Here is a 20193-nt window from a genome sequence, read left to right on the forward strand (position 1 = left end):
TTACCACTGGTCTGTCCCAAGGTCCCCCATCCACCTCTTCCTTACCACTGGTCTGTCCCAAGCTCCTCCATCCACTTTCAAAAGAGTTACCCAATAAAGAGCCTGTCCCTCACCTCCAGCCTGCTCCGAGGTCCCTCACAAGGCATCAAGCTCTCCAAAAAAAAATCCTAAACTTAGCTTGTTTTGAAGTCCTCCATGTACATACTTTCCTCATTCTCCAGCTCCTTCATGTACTCCCCAGCAAGTTACCCATAAAAATTATTCAACCTGGCCTACCTTAAGGGCCTATATGCAATTTCCAGTGAGTTGCTCACTGGAAGAGCCCATTACTCACCTTCTGCCTGCTGCATGTCTATTGCAGTGAGCTACCCAATAAAGAAACCTTCTCATCTCCGGTCTGCTCCAAGGTCCTCCATGTACTCTTCAGGAGTTTATCATTTAGGAGCCAATTCCTCACCTGCAGCCTCCAAGTTCTTCTAAGTAAGCTGCTTATAAAAAAATTCTTCCTCTGCTCAGCCTACTTTTGAAGGGCTCCATGAACTCTCCAGTAAGCTACTCATTGAAGAGTCACTTCCTCGCCTTCAGAAGGTCTTCCATGTACTGCCCAGTTACAGACTCTTTAAAGAAACATGCAGCCTTTTCAGAGGTTCCCCGTGTACCCTTCTAGAAGCTGCCCATTAGCGAGGCTGTTCATCTTCATCCACTTCTGGATTACTCCATATACACAAACTCAGCTCAGCGGGCTATGAAGTCTTGCATGCTATCTCCCATTAGGCTACACAAGAGCCCTTTCTTCCGTTCTGAAGAGACCCATGTATTCTTCAGTGGGCTGCCCAGTAGTGACCCTCTGCTCCAAGGGGCTTCAACTACTTTTCTGTGAGCTGCCCATAAAAATTCACAATAACCTGCTTTAAGCCATGTACTTTACTACAGTACGTTACTACAGGGGAAATTGTTACTATATGTTCCTGTAATGTCTCCAAGACTGAAAGTGACAGAAATCCTAAATTCTGAGCTGTTAATAGAAGAGGAGAAACATTCCGGCAGACAATTGTCTCAGCAAATTTCCATTACTTTAGAAATCCGTTTGTGTCTCCATTATAGTACTTACCTTCTTATTCCAAAAGTACTAAAAGTTTTTTTTTATATTAAGTTCACAAACCAATAAATCCTCTTTAGGGATTGATTTTATCTCAGCAAGCACATCACATTTACTAATACACAGAGGCAGTGCAATACAAACTTCAGTCACCCAAAAAAAAGCATGCAGAAAGTGAAGCCAGGACACCTAATCTGCACATGTATGTGCTCCTCACTGGTTAGTAAATACATGACATCCAGGAATCTAGCATTACTAGAAGATGAAGGGGCACTGGTCTCCTCTAAAGCCTGAAAACATTTTAGAAAACTCTAGATGATGAACTGCCGTCTTCCACCTCCGGGATTCATTGAACTTTTTTTTTACTAGCAAACTCCAGGAAGCCATGACCCCGGGCTGTGCACACAATGATCTGCTATCAGAGGCACTCCCTGCGTGACTCATATAGACCAGCATGCCAGTGCCATAAAGACTTGCGTAACCCCAGCAAGTGGAAAAAATGCTGAAACGCAGCCTGCTCACATGAGACTGACCAGAGACCGCTAAAACCAAGGAGTAAATCAGAGATTTGTCCTAACTTTGCCTTAGCATATTGACCAATTCTGCTGGGCTCTTAAAGGAACAGCCCAGAAATAACTTGCAATAAAAACTTGCAAGAAGGCAGTATTCTATGTAAAAGAAATAGCAAATTCTTGCAGAGTCTCTTCGTGGAAAACTGTTCATTGCCCTTAATTAGCTGCCAATATATTGTGGTCAGGTGACCACTGCTGTCCAATGGAAATCCATGTCCCCACTAGGTCAGCCATTCCCATTGCAATTAGAGAAGTTTAGCCGGGTGGGAAGAAATTGTAGGTGGGTGGCAGCCCCTGTATTGTGACCCAACTCTTAGCCACATAACTCTTCAGTAGCCACATAAAAACAGCCGGGTGGTTACTGAAAAGTGCCGGGTGTTGCGCTCAGCTAAAAGGGGCTGGGGAGAACACTGTGTACGTACGCACACAGACACACATATATATATATATATTTATTTATTTATTTCATTCATTCATTCAACTACAACCTCTTGACAGTTCACACATGGAAGCCAATTCCTTGTAGACTATTACCTTGTATAAGTAGGCAGCAACACCCATCTATGACAAGCATTTAAACGCTAACTAACGCCAACGTGACAGCAATTCTCTGGTAAAAGCTATTGTCAATCAAACTAGGTGTGTCAGCCAGGCTGAGGGACTAAAGGCACTGGGTGTCTTAACGAGGGCTTCAAGACATCATGCTGGGTCGAGGGACTCATTTAATCACACCACCACTATGTACTTACGTCTTGTGCTTGGCATGGGTCAGATGTTGGAAAGGGTCATTGGGCCTTTGTTGCAGTTCAGGATATATAAAAACTAACATGCATTAGAAAAAGATGGGGGCCAAAGGATGCCTGCTGTGCCATCAAAACGCCCATTCTATGGGCCTGTAACTGGATTCAATTTATTATTAATGCCCTGATCTCTGTTGCCTGCCCCCTATCCAATGCGGGTGTACCTATAAGGACATTAAGGCACCGTTACTGGACAGGAAATAGGTAGCTGAAGCTAGAACGTATTTTGATGTTGGTGAGAAAAATCACATTTGATCGGCAGCCTGCATGACAACACTTGCTCCCTACAGAGGCACAGAAAAACGCTATGAGGAGGATGTGTAATATATAGGGATTAAAGACTGAAATCGAATGCAAGCACCATGCTGCAATATATAACATTCCTGTTTTGGGGTTTAGATTTGCTTTTAATGTCAGATCAGATGGCAATTACAATCGGCCTACAATGTAGATCACGCTGTGAATGTAATATTTCTTTCACGTCCATTCAACTATCCAAAAATCTTTCTGAATACACACGGCTCGGTTTACTGTTCGCCGGTTACGTTTGCAGCGACCCACAGGCTGTGCCAGAGCAGACAGAAGCAAGCTCTTACCTCATCAATGTTTCTGAGCCACTTGCTGATGTTCTCAAAGCTTTTGGCATTTGTGATATCGTAGACTAACATGATTCCCATAGCCCCTCTGTAGTAAGAGGTGGTAATGGTGTGGAATCGCTCCTGTCCTGCTGTGTCCCTGAAAGAGAATAAAGACTTCGTTAGAATTGCAAGGCACTTGCACAATTGTATTGTAAAACACACTGTACACTATGGAACAGCGGTTGCCAACCTTTTGGACCTCACGGACCACTAAATTCTCAATTTTTGATCCCGTGCACCATTAATATAAATATTTTTAAAAAGATAAATACATTTGTAAAATAATTATTTTTGATTGCTCATTGATCAGCTCACGGTTAACTGAAGTATTACTATTGTTACTGTTATCATTAGTTGCATTAACTTTGGTATTACTAAAGAAATGAAAAATATTAGTTTGCTTTTTCTCACTCATTATGGGTTTATTCCATTCCAATCTAAGACCAAACAAGAAATGATAGTTATCAAAGTGAAAACAGTGGAAAACATTAAATATAACAATTAAAGAAAATACACAGTTCAGGTCCTACTTACCTAAAAGAGAATCTAAGAAATAAACAAATAAAATAAAACAAATCTATGATAAATAGGTATTGTTGGATTGGGGTGACTGTTGTAATGGCGGAAACAATACTGATGCATACGGCTTTGCAACGGTTGCCTCATACAACCTAACACTACACTGACGTCACGCTGTGCCTCCCTATTTTTTCCCCGTCTCTAGGACAGTTTGTGAATTTAGTGCAATATAAAGGCGACAGTTGTCATTCAGAATAAGAATTAGAATATTTTTTAAGTTTTTTAATTTTTTTAATTTTTTTATTAATAAAATAATGTCCAAATTTTTCTGTGGACCACCTGTCGGCGACCGCTGCTATGAAAAATGTTTAGCTTTCACAGAAACTGTTCAAAAAACATTACAAGAAGATCAGCATACCATGCCCTGTGTCCTCCCATATTGGTTTTCAGCTGGGTGGGAGAACATTGTAGGAACATGGTCAAAACATTTTTAGTGTTTGGAGTCATTACCATAGGAATTCAGTAACCTCTAGAATTCTGTCTGCTTTCTACCCCCCATCCCCCCATCCCCATACTTTGTTCTAACTTTACAATACCCACGCCTATAGTATATCGCATCATTTTTGTATTATGCCCCTGTACTGTGACCCAACTTTTCAGGAACAACCCAAAAACAGTTGGGTGGTTGCTAAAAAGTGCCGGGTGGTGCGCCCTGCTAAAAGGATCTAGAGACAACACTGTGTACGCTTTTGGCTAGAGTTTTTAAAATCAGTGTGGAACTCGGGCTCAACCTATTGCCTTGGTTAGGTAGAACGTTCGGCCTGAGGAGAACAGTAGTTTATGTATACAGTTCCCCACAAGTCACCAACAAGAACCCAACTGCAACAACTGGCATCCATGTTATCCAGAGATACGGGCAGCAGAACGTTAATGCAAATCCCAACATGCCATCTTGATGATCCTGCACCCTCATGATGACTACACAAGGCCCAAATTAGATGACAAGGATGGGATGCAAACTTGACTCCAATAAAAAAAAAACCTGGAGATGCATACAACTGACTCAGGATCTACAAAGATCTGTTTTGACACATAAGCAAAGTTTTCATTGGCCAGCTTACAAGTAGCGAAACGTTCCAGTGTTCATCCAAGAAGTTGTTTTAGGCTGGGTGGGAAGAAATTGTAGGCAGGTGGAAGCCCCTGTGATGTAACCCAACTTTTCAGTAACTACACAAAAACAGAAGGGTGATCACTGAAAAGTGCCGGCTAGGCTAAAAGGGCCGGGGAGATCACTGCTTTCCTAAGAGAACGATATATAAGCTCCCACCTTCTGATGTCAAGTATATGGCTGCTGCCTTGACAAACACGATCAATACAGAAACACATTATACCTTAGGCAATGACAAGAAGTGTATATAAATATAGGTAAATCTATCTAACATTTCCGGTAGGCTTAACATTCATATATTCAAACAGTTGTTTCTCCTAACATATTTACAAAAATTCTGGTTAATAAAACTGAACTAAAAGTGATGAAAAAAAAAATAAAATAAAACCCACGTGAGTGGGTTTCATTACCTTTAGCGAAAACAGTTTATCGTTAGATCCACAGATAAAGGCAGAAGATGTTGTATGCAAATCCTAACTTTTTCTATATGACAAAGACAGTTTGAGGTAAAATGCGTCAGTGCAGTGGGATTACAGAAGGCATGTTAGGTCAGGAACAATAAAGTTTTATCAACCATGACATTGGTGTACAGGTTGGTGCCAGTTTCTGTGGTCTGTAAAGACACATCAAATTTAACCAACAGAGGGGATCTGAAGAAGGAAAGAGAAAGCAAAAAAGTTTTTTATGTCAGTGTTTGTCAATCTTTTTAACATGGGGGAACCCTTTAAAATTACTTTCAGGTCTTAAGAACACCCTGCTAAAAGTTCATTATCCCCAGTTCTCAGTATATTAGCATGGTGGTCCATGGTGAAAAAAAATGCCAACCTTACAGATAGCCAAAAAGCTCATTGGTGCCAATTTACCAGAGAGGCACAACGTGTCCATTGTTTAAGGAACCCCTATTAATCTCTGGAGGAAAGTCTGGGCAGGTTCCACACCTCTCATTTTTTATCTGACCACCTTTAGCATTTGTTTTGGTATCCATCTGCTTATGCAATTTCACAAAACTTATTTCCAACCAGCAACTACAATGTTACAGCAAGGTAGTGGGTCTACATGAGGACGAACATCAGAAGCACCCAACATGGACAAGGAAAAAGATGCTATAGTGGGCCAACCTTACACAACAGAGGGATACAATTATTGACCAACATGCACAAACAGCACAACTACAATTCTCTAGTGGAAAAAACTATAGCATTGCTGACTAACTAGAAAATGGGAGTCTTCCTTTTACCTTCCTTTTTTTGATATGGTTATCTCCAAGGGCTAGTAACGCACTTCACTGTCATATAAAAAGATCAGAGTCTTTCAAAGAGTTATTAGAAACCCGTCAGCCATTCCCAGGATACACCTGGATAGAGTTCGGTGGAAGGAGTCTGGTTGTGACAACAGAATGAGTGTTGCTAGTCAAACAAGCTGTGCCGACTACTCCCTGAGCACACCAAGCCCTTAAATATTTGTGCTGTGCGGCAGTGTTCAATCTCCGGAGATCGGATACCTGCCAGTCTCAGGTTATGGGAAATTTCCAAACTTTTATACTAAAAACTATATTTGACTTTGGAGGCTGCAAAGGACGAATAGCAAGAGAGTTCCAAAGTGGGACTTTCGAGGGCTATACAGGTAAAAATATCAATTTTATTTATGTAACATATACCTAAACATAGCACACAATTTCTTAAAAGTAAAACTCTTGACAATTATTAAAGAGCAATGCAGTATTATATAATCACATTCCCCCCAAAACTATATCCATCAAAGTGTTGGTATTATAGAAGGGGGGTTCTCCTTTGTTTCATATGTTTCGCAGCTCTTGGGCTGCTTCTTTAGGATAGAGTACAATTGGCAAGATTGGACAAATTTGAATTCTCCCAGCACCAGGAGATATGGTTGTAAAAACTGCACGCAGTACCCACAGGAAGCAAACACCAGCTACACAGTTACAACATCGGACCATAAAGCTGAAACATCATAGCTGCCATTCGGATGAGAAAAGCTAAAGCCTCAAGACATGGGTGGCTTACCACAGCGTATGATATAGAAATATCCTATTAAATGCTCCAAAAATGCAGAATGAAGTTGTTTGCCGGGGTCTTTTAGGACATTTCGGGTCTAAAGGACCCTGGCACACATTGGATCTCTTGGATCAGTCATTTTTTTTACTTCAGATCTGAATAACTAAAATGAAGAAATCAGCCTGCATGTACTAGGCCTAGAGGTCAAATCTACATATTAAATGAACACGTTTCGGGGGTCTAAGGATTGGCGCCTTCATCAAGGGTGCGGAATTTGTTGGGTCTTTTACTAAGAAAAAAACGTTGGATAAAAACACTTAGTAGAAGGGTTTAAATCTATTTGGTAATTTCCACTATAGATCTATGTGACATTCAGAGACCCGTCCCCTGTTTGGAGGCAGAATGTATTTTTGCCAGCAATGAGGGAAAAAGGATTTAAGCTAGTACACACGTCAAATTTTTCTCGCCCGATAATCAGGTTTGGCCGGGTATCGGCCGAGAATCTGGTGTGTGTACAGCACGTGTCGTTCATCATCCGTGGATCCGTCCTGGTGGATCCACAAACGATCCTAATGCAAGGGAAGGGGGAGAGCGCGCAGCAGGGTGCCGCTCTGTCGCTATCCCCCTCCATAAAGTAGAACGGTGCTGTATGTACAGCACTCGTTTATGCATCGTGCGGCTCCTATCACGATCCTTTCCAACGACAAGAATTAAACGTGTGTATGCACCTTTAGTAGGATTCGGGAAATAGGAGGAAGTTGGTTGTCATTGAACCTCCCTCACAAGCATTCCAAACATGACTACATATCTATCTTCAATTTATGATCCTGTAAGGCTTGCAGAGATGGTACAAGAAATCTGTGATTGTTTCGGATATGGAGGAGGAATGCCAAGCAATAGGCAGGTGCATCGGAGAAGCTCTGTAAGACCATTCAGACTGGAGCAGCTGCACACATTCTAGGGAACGACGATCCGGGCTGCCAAGAAATGGAGACAGGCGAAAACAAACCGGACCACAACATGACTAGAGGTGTGGTCCACTGAGACCAATCTGCACCCAACCAAATTAACTTGTCACACACAAATGCATGGTGGGGCTAAAAGACTGTAAGCCACTATGCAGTAAGGGCTAATGGTAACCCAATGAATTCTGTAGAATGCTGGGCAATAAGTCAGCACCAGCAATAAATTACTTCCCTTGAAAGATTTTGCTGAACTCATCTGTATCCCTAAAAGAGTTAATGTGACGACTCTCTGAAAAGTAATTGCAGGCCTGTCATCCTTCCAGAGCGCTGTAGGCGCCTGCCAGTTTTTTTGGGATCTGTCAAATGGGCCTTGGTCACATTCCCAGGCTCTGTAGGCATCCCTTGAAGTGCAGCTAAACAAGCAGAGGGGTCAGTGACGGAGATTTCTCTCCTCCCTGGAACTGCCAGGCAAGAAAACAAGTTGCTCTCTCCCTTATCCACTAAAATAATCCAATTGTGACGCACCAGCTGGGGACAGGGGGTCCAGCAATCCCATATGAGCATGTATCTGAGTGACCATGTACGCCTTCTCCTATGAAGTGCTGGTTCCTAAATACCAAATCTCATACCAAGTCCAATTTGATTGGTTGCCATGAGTTGATGGATTTGGCACTGCAAAGGAGCCACAGACTGGGCATGAACTTTTACCAGGAGTCTTCATTGAAGAAAGCAAAATCCAGAAGCAAGCAAAGCTTCGCTTACCATGCAACATGGTGATTAGTACAAATACTAAGAACCACAACACAAAAGTTGTCAAGGTTTTCTTGCTGTTGATTGAGTTTATTGAACAGTTTATTGAACAGACATCACAGGTAAAGTTGAACTTCGATCTGGGAATTTTCGATCTGGGGAGAGAACGCGAATTGCACTTTGCGATTGCAGGTTTTTTTTTATTATTATCCTAATACCTCAGCAATGTTAAAAAAACAATGTGACTATGTACAGGTATAGCCTCCATCAGGTACTTCCAGAGATCCCCTAGCATGCTTAAAACCCTGGGGATAGTCACCTGCCCTCTTTGCTGTGGTTATTTTCTCCCTTCCCTTCCGCATTTCAATCTTCATTCATCTTGACTGGTTGGAATGATTTATCTCCTCTATGTTCAGAGGGGGTCAGTCCAGGCCCCACTGGGGAAGTCAGGATTGACAATGAAAATTGACAGATGGGTGGCTCACATGCAGTTAAGCTTACTGCAGAAGGGACCATTCTGTCCATTTCTGCAATAAAGCCCTGCTTGATGCCAAATTTTTAAGCAGAACTTTAGTTCCTCTTTAAAGCCACTAACAGGAGCGTCAGGGTGAAAGGTTTCTGTGAACAGTAACTGAGTGAATGTGATGCAGACAGTCTGGGCTTTGATCAGTTCAGGAATGGTATTCTCTATATTAGTTATGTGGGGTTTTCAGAGGCTGCCCCTCAGATATGTAAATGGTTAAGGCAGGTGGGTGAAGCAAAACATCCCCAGCAAACTTATCAAACTTCAACAACTGAAGATGATCAGATGATAAAATTGAAATAAACCAAGCAAGCAAAAACCAAAAGTTAGACCCAAATGGTGGCTGTGTTTCTGGAGAACAGCCAGGCTTCCTGGTCCCATCTCAGTACAATGACAGGGGTTGGAAGAACCTAGCAGCAGATTTAGGAATTGTCACTTGGGGTAGAAGCCTATCCCTCATGCTCCAGCGGTAAATCTTCACTCTCCAGCTGCGGTTTTCTTCTGCACAGATGTGAATAACCATGTCTGCCATAAACAAGTATTATGAGGTAGGAGAAAACAACAGTCACTCACCAGATCTGTAATTTGATCTTCTTTCCTTGTAATTCCACAGTTTTGATCTTGAAATCTATTCCTGTAAAGGAAACAAAAAAACGAGAGATCAGGATATTGTGCAAAGAAATAAATGTGTTGTGTATCAGTCAATAGAGCAAAAAAAAACAAGGAGCCTTCTGAGGGTCTCAATATGATTCTTTAGCATCAGAAACATCCAGAACTCCTAAGTATATGGAAGCACACGATCCGCTCATGTATCCGGGGATCAAACACCGGCTATCAGGGTGCTTTGCTGAAAATCCGGGTGGCAGGGTAGTAAGCAGAGAGTAATGGAAACCTTTTAAACATAATGCTTCTCTTTAAAAAGAAAAGCTGTGGTTTAAAGCTTTAGGCATTTTTACAGGAAGTGAACTTTTCACACTGCACTACAGGTATGCAGCCTTGGTTAATCATTCATGAGAGATATCCAGCAAGGTTTATAAATGCATTTAAAGTTTTTTTTTTCCAAAATTCTCTGCAAACTAGAAGTCATAGTGTGGAAAGGGTTTACACTATAAACAATTTAAATCCTTGTGTATTGCACAATGCAGCCACGATGGGGCAATACTATGTAGGATGCTGGGAGTTGTAGTCTACACCCCCATACACTCCTCGTTTTGGTTCCTGGACTGCTGACAGACACACATACTTCCAGTGATTTGCTGAACACAGCATGCAGCGTGTATATACAATCCATCACTACGGAGGTGCCGAGTTTCTGAGAGAATTCCAAACATTATACGTGACACGGAAATGTATATAAACAGGACGCTGGCCCGACGGCACACAATACTCATTAGCCATCACAATGGCCGCCACAGGGTTTCCCTTACTGCAACACCGGTCACCGAGCTGCATTTATATAGGGAGCCAATCTGCAGAATCATGAAGACCGGAAATAAGTGCTGACTGCACTAAACCTTATTCCATGGTGGTCTGCACTGGGAAATTGCTGTGCTGGGGTCCAAGACAGAATTTCTATGAAAATGATCCACATGGGATCTGTACTTCCCCAGTTGCTTCCAGCAGCCTTTCCTTTCACAATGCAAAAATTACCTAAATTCTCAGACTGAGATGAAAAAGTAATGACCGTTTAATGGCCCTGTACTACACATCAGAGCTGGATGAGGATACAAATCATTGGGAGGACATTAGAGTGTCAGCTCCTCTGTACAGAGACTGATGGGACTGGCTCAGTGTTCTCTGTTCAGCACTGCGGTATGTCAGCGCTATATAAATGTATATTAGTGTGTGACTGTAGAGGGGACATTGGAGTGTCAGCTCCTCTGTACAGAGGCTGATGGGACTGGCTCAGTATTCTCTGTACAGCACTATGGTATATGTCGGAGACACATATTGGATAGTTGTGGTTGATGAGTGTCAGCTCCTCAGCCTACGAACAAATATGACTGGCTCAGTGTTGTCTGTACAGCACCATGGTATATGTCAGAGCTATAGCTATATAAATGTATGATAAAAGTGTGTGACCACATAAGAGTGTCAGTTCCTCTGTATAAAGATGGATGTGGTTGGCTCAGTGTTCTCTGTACAGCGCTGTTGTATATGTCAAGGCTTTATAAATGTATAATATGTGTGACTGTGGGGGGAGTGTCAGCTCCTCTGTACAGAGACTGACGGGATCTGCTCAGTGTTCTCTGTACAGCACTGCGGTATATGTCAGAGCTATATAAATATATAATAATAGTGTGTGACTGTGGGGGGACATTAGATCATGATTATGGAAAAACTCCTAATTCATTCACATAGTCCAGACGTTTCCAACCTTCTTAACCATTAGTTGCTGGGACTGAATGAACCGGGAGTTTTGTCATTCTAGCCTGGCCAATCAAAACAGCCGAAAGTTCTAGCTAGGAGAAGATGATGGCGGCTCCTGCGACTAGGAATGGGGACAGGTGGGTATACGAGGGGGGGGAGGGGGGATAGTTCCACTTCATATTGAATGGCTCTCAGCAATCAATAGAAGGGGCAACTCCAAGCTTCATTGTAATGAATCATGGCTGCAGACAACCCAAGGGGCGAGGAGAGAAGAGGAACGTGGTTGTTATGCAGGAACCTGCAGGAAAGGTGTGGTCTGTGGTCGGATAAAGTACGGCGAGGAAATGATAAGGTGCACTCTCACTGACTACACACAGAATTTGCACAGACACACCTATCAGTGCCATATACTTCTAGTGTCACTGGAGAGGGCGATCGCAGGTAAAACATTCCTCTTCCATAACTCACATCAGCCAGGAGATGCTATGGATCTGAAAGCTGTAAAGATGGGGAATTTATCCAAATTTGTTTTTAGCTTTTTGGAAGACAAATGTGTCCCCTGCCAATACAAACATTCTTTGTAATGAGTGCAATGCTACAAAAGCCTTTCTAATATCTGTAACTACATGTATTATGCAAGCTTCATTCAGGACCATTAATGGTGAGAACTCTGCTGGAGGCCTCCACAAACTATCCATAGGAATGAATGGAGCTGCAGCATGCACTATGGCAGGTTTTCTGTATCCATAACAAGGAGGAACCCTTGAAATAACTTTCAGGTCTTTAGAGAACCCCAGCTACAATTTCTCTATCCACAGCACATAGTATATATCATGGTGGTATGTAGGAGGAACTCATCTTACATTGCTGGTCATTGGGAGTGTCACCCTTACAGATAGCCAAAAAGATCATTGATGTCAGTTACGCTGACCTGAGAGGTACAAATTACTTATTGCTGTAGGTACCCCTAGCAACTTCTGGAGGAACCCTAGGGTTCAATGGACTACTCCAAACTGAACTAGGAAACTATTGGGACTAGAGGTAGCAGGCAGGGCCGCCTAGTGAAATTCAAAAGCGCAGATGAAGGCAAGAATTTATTGCAAAAAAAAAATGACAGAATGACAAGTTCATTTGTCAACCTCCTCAACTCAAGAACTGATTGACTCCTTGTACGGCTTCCTCCTGTCACACAACAGCTCTGCAACATAGGTACTGAAAGAAGCAGATACCAGGTCTTATATTTAGGGTCCCTTCAGATTTCTTACATATGTATTAATGATTACAGCGCTGTATTATTGTGAGTTTCATATTTACCCAGAGTTCTGCCTTATTCAAGTGGTGGGGGTGGGGGGTGGGTATTTTTTTTATAGGTAAATGTGCACTGTTTCAAGGCTGATTGGCCTTTTTTTTTTTGCATGGGACCAGTTGTAAAAGTTGCTTTTTGTCAAACTACTTTAAAAGAGAACTAAAGTTCCATGTTAAGAATTTTCCTTAGTTGCAGAAATGGACAGGTGATGTCCCTCTTGCTCTCATCAAACTTTGAGCATGGGTAGCCAGCACATCCCAGCTTCCCCACCGGCTGGAACTAAATGAGCTGCTGCATGCGTGAGAAGGCCCAAGATGGAAAAGATAATTGGGCAGACAATGGAACGGGTTCAGGTGAGTGTAAGCTGTGTTTAGTTCTGCTTTAAACGTATGTTTATTTAAATGCAAAACTTTAAAAACTGCAGTAGCAATGCAATGTATGCAATAAGAAACATGATAAACTAGACAAAACAAGAAAAGCTTGCTGTCAGGAGGAGAAGCCGGGACTGTCAATAGATGAGACTTCCTGGAGGTCACCGAGAATGAATGGCGGAGAAATGTGGGTGTCGGTAGTACGGGTGAAGGTGGCGGATGACTCTCATAACTCCATGCTGAACAGGCAGGCAGCAGGTAGAGCCGCAGGCCAGGTCACATGACAGCGTGGGAAACCACAGAACACAGGCGAGATCTATTCATAAAGAAGAAACATCTCACACTTCTTACCATTGTTCTGCATTGAGGAAGAAGCAATTAACCCTTTGACACTGATGCCCATTATTCAACCAATGTTTCTTCCAAGAGCCGGCCCTTGTTATCAGCACAGACTTAAACATGAATGCATTCTTAGCTGTGTCGGACCTGAAACTTACCAGTCCTAATAGACTAAAGGAAACAAATCTAAGTCTATCATTAGGGTTTATATAAACTTATACCACTGAATATGAAGTGTAAAGCACATGGTTGGTCTACAAGGTCTGTGCTCAGCAAGGCCACCTTGATTTGGCATCTGACAGCAGACACGGGCGCTTATCCTGAAACAGTTAAACCGCCTGCGTCCAATTTTACCCCGGCAAGCCATGTGTCACTAGCGAGTGCTGGCTTAGCAGAAATTCCAGCTGTGCAGAGCCCACACAGGGAAGGCCAAAGTGGTCAGCACAGGCCTCACCCTCACTGCAGGGACTTTTCCCAGGAACAGGCACAAAGGCAGAAAGGACGGTATTGATAGGGCAGCAGAGAAAAGAAATGTATTAACAGTATGACAATCTAGGAAAGCACAAAGGCCGGTTTTCTGTGAAAGAACAAAAGGCAGTGTTTAGGCCCTGAGCACCAACCTTCCAATTCATTGCAGCGGATAAGAAATCAATGGAGACATTTCTGCATGGCCAGCCAACGTCAGCACAGGCTGCTTAAAGGCACACCAGGCTGGATTCTCACTGGGTGCAAAAAACTAATGCCAAGTACCAGTTCTAAACTTTCAATTCCTATTTAAACTCCTACATCCATGTGACTGTACATCCATCAGGAAAACCAATAGTAAAAAAAAGTTAAAGTACTAAAAAAACTTGCCAATAATTAATTCCTACATACCACTTGGCCACAGACTTGCAGTTGACAAAAGCATTCTAATGCAAGGCTCAACCCTGCTCCTATTCAGCGGAATGGGAGCAGAAGGGAACCATTTTGTGCAGTTGCGGTGGATTATGGTGTTGTTTCTAGACGTGCAGTTGCTTTTCCAAATCTGGAGTAAGAACTGCATGACAGCGTTATCCTGAAGGGCACAGCAGTTGAAAGGTTGGAATTGGGAGAATCTAAAAGTGCCCTCACTCTGAACAGGTTGGATATGAGATATCACATAGCTGAATGAAGGGACTTCCCTACCCACCTTGAAAAGTATCCCCAGAATGCCCTGCAAGCACTACCAGGGAAAAGAAGCCGAAGAAAATTACATCAATACCTTTGTCAGTTCCTAAATCTACTAGAAAGTGAATGCAAACTCTGCCCACAGTGCCTAAAATTTTGCCATAAAGTGGGAATACAATACAATTCAGTACAATATGGCACATTTGCCTGCCAAAGTGCCCCAGCGTTGTGATGTCCCTTGTTATTCCAGGGGCCACTTTCAGCAAAGTTAATTGAGATTTGAAGTCTTCGGCCATCTTTGTTGCTCACAAAAAATAGACTTCCTAGACTTCTGTCTACAACTTTTTTTTGTTTAAATGGACATGGATTCCCCTTGTAGGATTTAACATTGCTTCTACAAGAAAAAAAGACCTTCACTTTTAAAAAACAATGCTGCAAGTGAGGGCTGTCCCCTACAATAGAAAAAAAGAATGGCTAATCTCCCAGGACGCACAGCGTTAAGTGTTGCTGCACCACAATGGGCCCTGTGTGCGGACTTGAATAGTCATCAGTCCTTCAAGCTCTTGGGTGAACTGAAAGTCCATTTCTTCTTTCTGCCATCAGCATCTGTGGTCAGGATAAACTTCCCTTACATACTCACAGGAAAACCCCAAGCTTATAATGTACAAAGCAGATTTTCAGATGGGAAACTTGTGGGTTCTTCAAGGAAACTGCAAGCTAGCATCTCCTGATTCTGTCCCGAAACATATGTATAGCAAAACCACCATTTTACCAAGGGACTATACAAATTGCAAGGATAGCTTACAGAGGGTTAACATTTCTTTTAACTTGTGGTGTACACTCATGCAACCTTGGTGATGTCACTCATACATTACTTTAAAACAGGTCCTCATAAGGTTACTCTGTATTACACATCATTCTGAACATAGATTACTACTATTAAATTAGGAGATTATGGGGATTAGATGAACAGAAGGCTTTGTCATAACTCCTTGTATACTTTTTTGCCCAACCTTAAAACCTGATTATCGAACACCTCCCGAGCACTTATACCATTACCAACGTATGGAGTGTCAGAGCTTAGGAAGAGAATGCTGCAAGATGCATTTAACACATCCTAGTACGACCCTTCTGCATCTAGATTCTTGAGGTTTTATCAAGGTAAATGTAAACCCTTCGGGGTCTATTTATAGCAGATTTACTCTGCACTATAGATGGAGTAAGCCCTGTGCAGAGCATTCATGAAAACCAAGCCATAGTATTTAGGCAATGAAACCCCACACATTGGGCTCTGCTCAATAGAGCAAGGAAATCTCACTACAGAAGAGCTGCTCCATTGTGTAAAGAATTCCGAGGGGCTCCCTAGATCATACTTCCCCCTTTTTACAAATCTGCAGGCCAAGCACGTGACACAGTTGGTCTTTCTCTTTACTATCCTTGGGATGATTGAGGTTGTGGTGAAAAGAGTTGACTTTAGGGATGCTCTGAATCAGCACACTACGAAAGATGGAGGAAATGGAGATTACCAGCATGCATAGGGTGTCCTCAAGCTTTCGTATAAATGACACTGGGCACGATTCTATATGTATGACTGAAATTATCTAGAGCTAAGCTAACTACTGCAATAGGGGCTTTTAAAAAAAAAAAAGGTTGCCTGAAAAATGTTTTAACTTTTTTTCCTGTTATACCTCATGGCTCCAACCTGTGGCTACAAAGAGCCTACATGAACTCCAATGATGGCTGCTCAATGACCAGGCAGGCCTGGTTGAGTCAAGGAAATATGAAAGCTGAACACATGTGAAGCGTTAACTTGGTTGGTTGTAAGGGAAACCGAACACTTCCAGCTTCCTTTGCGTATGCCAGAGATGAACTCCCACATGCCTGCACGGGAGTTAGGTCATCACGGCACAGCTAAATAAAGTGTCCGAAGTTCATCTACGGGAAGATGGCGGCAACCTGCGATGAAAGGTCATTACGCAAGACAAGGGGGCCTTACTTCCATTTTACGGTGGGTTTCCCAATTCTGTAATGTGCACTGAACATTGCCTCCAATGGAAGTGACAATTTTGTGACAGAACAGCAACACAACAAACCAACTTAGAACAGGGACAGAGAACCTTCATGGCAACTCTAGAACCTTTGTCATTGGAACAAGTATCAATACTGGAAGATTTCCTCTAGTTGTGTTCTGGTGACTACTCGATTTTGGACACCGCAATAAAAATCATTGTCCCCAGCACATATCCACCTTTCTATGACTCACCAGAAGCAAACAAAGCTTTCAGTTTGCGTTAAATCATTCTTTGTACTATGGGTATTTTGGCACGTTAGTATCTTATTGAGCATATTCTGTGGAGACACCAGGGGGTGGTAAGCTGGGCCATGTCTATGGTTCATTCTACATGTGTATAAAGGAAACATAGGAAAACCCTTGTAAGGCAAGACTCATGACTGACAGTTGGGGGAAGAATGTTAGGCATGTTGTATAACATGGTTTTCTAAAGCAAGGGAAAGGTTCTTTCACTAAACATTCCTTAGCCATGAAGTCACCTTGTCCAGGGATTACCCCCGAGGCCATCTCTCCTCGCGAAATTTTATTTTTAGTAGAATCTGCTGTCAATATTAAAGCTTGCTGCTTGTAAAACTAAAAGTTCCAAAATGAAAGGAAAGAACTGCGCATGAATGAGAATAATTGTAAAGGCATAGTATATACCGGCCTCCACAGTACCGCGGTGTCCGGTCCTCATGAAGCTAAAGCCTTAACAGAGATGCATAAGGAACCCCCATTTCTGATCTTGCTTACTTTCCCCAACGCAGCAACTCACTGAATCAGCACAAGCATAAAGGTAATCATATGAATAAACTCTTCGGTCCATATAAAAATAGCCGTTTTGGAGAAGTGGTTTAAAAGACTTGCATGGGTCGGTATAACAGTTGGACATAGCATTGACAGGAGGTGCAACAAAAAATGGCACATGGCCAAGGGTTTTTAGACCCAGGCCATCATATTGTATATATGTAAGAATGGGGCGTTAGAACAGAAAATCTACCAACCAAAAATTTCCTAACCCGCATACAGGAAACAAACAACATCCAAGCTGCCACTACTGCTTGTGGGAAGTCTTGCATCTGACACTAGGTAGACACTGCTTTCCAGCACACAGGCAGACCACACACACTGTTCTCTATCGAAATTACAGGTTAAGCTAAACCAGACAATATCATCTAGGGAATTCATGCCAACACCCACTCACAGCCCCTTCAGATTTGTGTGATCATAACAAAAAAAATATAGCTAATAACTTTAAATATTTCTAGGCAGAAAAGGTATAAAAAAAGTTGCAGAAGTATAAAAAACAAAAAAAGAGGTTACAAAAAAAGTTATAAATATGCAAAGATAGGTATCATCGGATTAGACTGCAGATCCCAGTTAAAGTGGAGTTCATTCTGACCAGAACAGTGGAGCAATCATTTTAACTGGTCCAATTGGCCGAGAGGGGTAGGCTACTTCATCTTATACTATCAGAGGTAAGATGTGGCAATCAAATTTTCAATCATTCAAACTCAAGTTATGAATCCCGTAGAAAAAATAATAGTCTCAGCTGTTCTGCTATGCATAAAGACCAAAATTGATGTTTTACATTTAGAACAACCAGTACCAACTAAAGACTACATTAAAAATGACTCTAGGCTGGATCATGACCGAATTCTGTTGTGCAGGTGGGAATTCGTGGAGACCACTGGAGGTCCAACACATTCAAGTCATTAACATGCCTGGCGGTATTCCCGAGTGTGGCTCGGGGTGGATTTTCCATACCAAAAGTAGTAACCCTGGGCCACACTCAGGATGGAATTGCCCAGGAATTTACCAAGTGCTACCAGGTTCCCACTTTCCAGCAGTGCCCGCCGCATTCCTCCAGCTATGTTAGACATCTGCCGGGATCTGGACCCCCGCCATGTGAATGTTGGGGACGCAAGGCCAGGCATCTGCTACCAAGTCTTAGGTTAGGTTAAGTCTTAGATTTTTTAATATACCCCTTTTCATTTAAAAATCCTCATTTATACCGCCAGGGAGGTTAAAGCATGACTTTATGGAGCCTTACCCATTTGGTTTCCACAAGGCTTGAAGTGCAAAAGTGTCATAGGTGGTGAAACTTACAGTACACTTCAGTGTAAACATTAAGATTCACAGATTTTTGGGAAATGTAGAATATATTTACAGGAGCTTCCCTGGCTGGTTGCTCTGAAGATGCCTCCTCAGCTTTGCTTAGTGTAGAAGGTAAGTGCCCGAGAAGATTTAGTCAACTATACATTTCCTAAGGCATAGGGCCAAGAGCAACATTTTATAACCACTACAAGCTAAAACCTAACCTTTTAGCATCTGTAGTACATTAGGTTGGTATCGGATACTGCACTTCCCACCAGATTATTGAGCGAGTTTGTATTCATCTTAAGCTCTGTTCACTGCAGTAGAAAAGCCTGAAAATCTATCAATACAACCAACCTGTTCACAACTATGACCATGAACGGTCCTACGTTAATTCATATAGTACAGCTTGTTTTACTGTTACAACAAGAGATCTGAGAAGATCAGTGTTGGCTGAACTTGCATAAAATTATTCCAACCAGCTGCATTAAGTTTGTACATATTATCCCTTATGTACAAGGCAGGCCTACAAACTACAGGCACACCTCCAGGAAAAGGCTTTAACAGAATGAATGGCTGTCAAGCCTGGAGGAGCTGCACTATTGAAATGAATGAACAACTACAGGATCCTTATTATGTCCAAAGGGCCCCTTTTCATTGGTTTTAAATCCAGAACTTTCATGTATATTTTGCTGGTAGATGTCTCGTGTTGGAGGGACAGGCCCAAGCATACATTTTATGGAAATGCTCATAAACCTAACGATCAAAGAACATCAGGCAAAGATCAAGCTACACTCATACATAAAACAATCATATACACAACTAAAAGCATTCATCTGCAAAATCCTCCAAAAGCTGAACTGCAGACAGATACAAAAGGCCCATGGAATGGAGAGTCAATATTAAGAATAGTAAATAAGGAAGCAAGGCAAGTACCTGACTGGGCATTGCACTCAAATGAAAAAATGCAGCATTTGGCAAAATAAAAAATAGGATGCGCTTGACTTGCCACATTTCCTGCAATAAAAAAAAAGCTGGACATATTGCATCCCAAATGCAAAGCTGGTCAATTGCAGATTGTGAACAGTGTTCTGCACAATTCAAGTCAAGGGATTTTATTGCACTGCAAATCTAGAAAATGAAAGATCAAAAAATGCCCCAAAACCATTGCAAGTACAGAATATAACCCTTTCTGCCACAAATCCAGTGTATTCCTAATTTCCTATTGGAGGTGTCTCAATAGCAGACCACCTTTAGACACTGCTTGGAGCTTTTACAAAGACTGAGCCACAACCACACGCCTTTCTCTTCTTTTGGGCAGTTCAGAACTAAAAGGCAGCGAATCACATGGAATACATAGCCAGCTGAATGTAACCCAAATATTTTTCTCCTGGCTGCAACCTAAGCAAAAGCACATTGTGCCATGTCTGGAATCTATTTTTTGCTCATCTGTAAATTTACT

General features: G+C 42.2%; 1 protein-coding gene across 1 annotated transcript in view; it reads right to left on the reverse strand.

Moving 5' to 3' along the window:
• RAB10 (RAB10, member RAS oncogene family) overlaps nucleotides 1–20193 on the reverse strand; it is a gene marked incomplete in the record, with an annotated part of 44278 nt that overhangs the window by 10402 nt on the left and 13683 nt on the right. The window contains 2 exon segments of the mRNA XM_072407281.1: nucleotides 3068–3206; nucleotides 9623–9683. Coding sequence (XP_072263382.1) covers nucleotides 3068–3206; nucleotides 9623–9683 — 200 coding nt within the window.

The sequence above is a fragment of the Pyxicephalus adspersus genome, chromosome 4 (genome assembly GCF_032062135.1).
Source record: "Pyxicephalus adspersus chromosome 4, UCB_Pads_2.0, whole genome shotgun sequence".
Taxonomy (NCBI): domain Eukaryota; kingdom Metazoa; phylum Chordata; class Amphibia; order Anura; family Pyxicephalidae; genus Pyxicephalus; species Pyxicephalus adspersus.